At 44.9% G+C, this 2486-nt stretch overlaps 1 protein-coding gene across 1 annotated transcript; it reads right to left on the bottom strand.

Moving 5' to 3' along the window:
* Window positions 1–1045: 1045 nt before the first annotated feature.
* Window positions 1046–2244, bottom strand: PHALS_02407 (Teneurin-1 and related extracellular matrix proteins, contain EGF-like repeats; the record flags this gene model as incomplete). The annotated part of the gene is made up of 5 exons (XM_024716903.1): window positions 1046–1480; window positions 1540–1731; window positions 1789–1837; window positions 1900–2053; window positions 2123–2244. Coding segments are annotated over 5 exons (952 nt in total), but the record flags the coding sequence as incomplete, so codon positions are not given.
* Window positions 2245–2486: the final 242 nt, after the last annotated feature.

Below are 2486 nucleotides of genomic sequence, written 5' to 3'. Positions count from 1 at the left end.
CCCCTTGCATGATTGTTGTGAGTCCAGAATTACTGATGGAAACCAGGGGAATTGGTGCATTATTACCAACTTTTGTTGTCACTTGTAGCATTCTGTGAGCCACACTGGAAAACGTTTGTATAGCGATCGCATCGCCACCAAAAGTTGTTTCCGTAGCTTGTACAAGGAGTGCAGGGGATGCAAGATCCCCGTTAAAGACTTGTGCTCCTCCATTTCCAGCCACGACCAAGCCACCGTTGGCAATTGTCGTTCGTCCGGAAGCTTCTACTGTAAATGCAGGTACGTTGTTTGCGGAGGCCTCGATAAGAATAAAATCCGATGCGCTAGGAAATAGACTCGGTCGCGAAGCTGCCAGCTTCATCAGCGAGTTACTAAACAAACTATAAGAGTTTGTTACGGTGAGACTTGGTACGTCGAGATCATGAGAAATCGTTCCTCCACCGGAAACAACCTTCAAACCACCAGTGTAAATGGTGGTCAGACCGTCGCCACGAATTTCAACAACTGGGTTTGAATCTCCAGTCATTGCTTCTAGTAATTTATATGCACTGTTTGATGATCTAGTAGTTCGAATTTTCAAAGTCGTACCTGCAAATGTTGCGTGTGTATTTGCAACATCCGCCGCCGTTGCCGATTGGGCACTAGTAGCTATTGTCAACGAGCCAGTTGATAATTCAAGATCTCCATGTTGGATTTTTGTATCACCCATCCCGTTCATTATAAGAATTGGCAATGTGGATGACTCAATTTTTAAGAAGTTGAAGTCAGCTTGAGAGCCTTTCGCTGTTTTTAGATGTAAAACAGTTCCTGTATATGTGAGTCCCATCGGACTGATAACAAAACCATCATTGTCATCGATACTGTCCGGAATATAAGATGGCTGGTGGCAATCAAGTCCTTTGAAATCGGCGTAGCACAAACACTGACCTGTCGTGAAATCACAAAGTCCACGGTTTGAGCAATACTCGTGTTCTAAAAAAGAGAATCGAAGAATCTAAGCTAGTTGAAACGTAACAGTTGCGATAATGGTGCAATAGAAGCTTACCGATAACATTTGCGGTCGTAACATCACTTATCACACAACTAGGCAAGTTCAAACTTGTTACTTTCGTTAAATCGCATGTAAAACTCGATAATGGTGGATTTCCAGTGTGAAACAGCAAATTATTTTCTCCACCAAGATGCACCCATTCTTGAAAAGTCACTGTGTAAATAGCTCCTCTAGTCACGGGATCAACACTTGTGATTGTACACGAAGCTTTTAACACAGATCGCAAATTCATAATGGCTTGAGCACAAGCTTGCTCGTGAGCAGAATCTGCAGCTGCAGCTACATCAAATGCTGCTACGTCTCCGAGAAAACGCACTTGAATTAAGCCTGCAAGTGCAAGATTAGACGACGCGTCTGCACCAACCTGAATCTGAATTTGGCGATGCACTTGGCCCGTTGTGAGAGGGTCGTCATTCTTTGCACACATCACTGTAGATTATTATAATCCAGTGTTACACTTTTTCTTAGACTCATTACATGCATCGTACACTGAGAGCAGTCAGGTCCTGTGTAGCCCATATCACACATACAGCTTGATACACTGTCTTTCTCCCAATTAGAATAGACAGGTCCGACACCGTCACCAGCAACATTTGGCAACGAATCCGGGCCGTATCTCAGTGCTAATATTGCGGACGAGTAGCACATTCCGTGGCCTGAACAATTTGATGGGCAACGGACTATACGCAGCGAAGAATAGTTAGCATCAAATCAGTGTCAGTAATGTCTACACGCACGTCGTTGGCAAGCAGCCCCTGAATATCCGTCAAAGCACGTGCACTCTCCCTATAAACGATCAACGCACATCAAATACGTGTCTATAACGAAGCGAGTGAAAGAAGACCCACTCGGGAATAATCGCACACGCCGCGGTTAGAGCACTCGGCGTGTGCATGAGCCAAATTCGTTGTCCTGGCCTTATCTGTCCAAGCTACTCCTACGGGGCATCTTCGCATCGAGCAATCGGGCGCCAACGCCCAGTCGGCATCACAAATACATTGGCTGAATTCGATAGAGCAGTAAAAGTCAGGATGTGCAATATGATGACTTTTGATAATATGAATGCCTCACTTAGAGGAACCGCAACGACCATGACCCGAGCACGAGTTGGCACATGCTGCATTTGCGATTTGTATGATCGAGAGTACATGTAACACAAACAGTATCCATTCAATTTCAAGCGCTCTTCCCATTTGACTATTGCTGGGACGCTTAGCGGAAGCGGAATCAATCGATCTTTGGATACTTACAAGCAATGGACGGAATCGATCACCGAAATGTGACTCTTAAATGTTGAAGTGGCTCCTTAACAGCAAATTTTTCGTATCATTTTTTTCATAATTTTACCACCACTAATGAGCTCAGACCGATCTCCAGCTCCGGTGTACGCGGATAGCATCGTCGTCGAGGTAGAGCATCCGCCTAAGCGTCCTAA

The sequence above is a fragment of the Plasmopara halstedii genome (genome assembly GCF_900000015.1).
Source record: "Plasmopara halstedii genome assembly, contig: Scaffold_1927, whole genome shotgun sequence".
Taxonomy (NCBI): domain Eukaryota; phylum Oomycota; class Peronosporomycetes; order Peronosporales; family Peronosporaceae; genus Plasmopara; species Plasmopara halstedii.
This window is presented reverse-complemented; position numbering and strand designations above follow the sequence as displayed.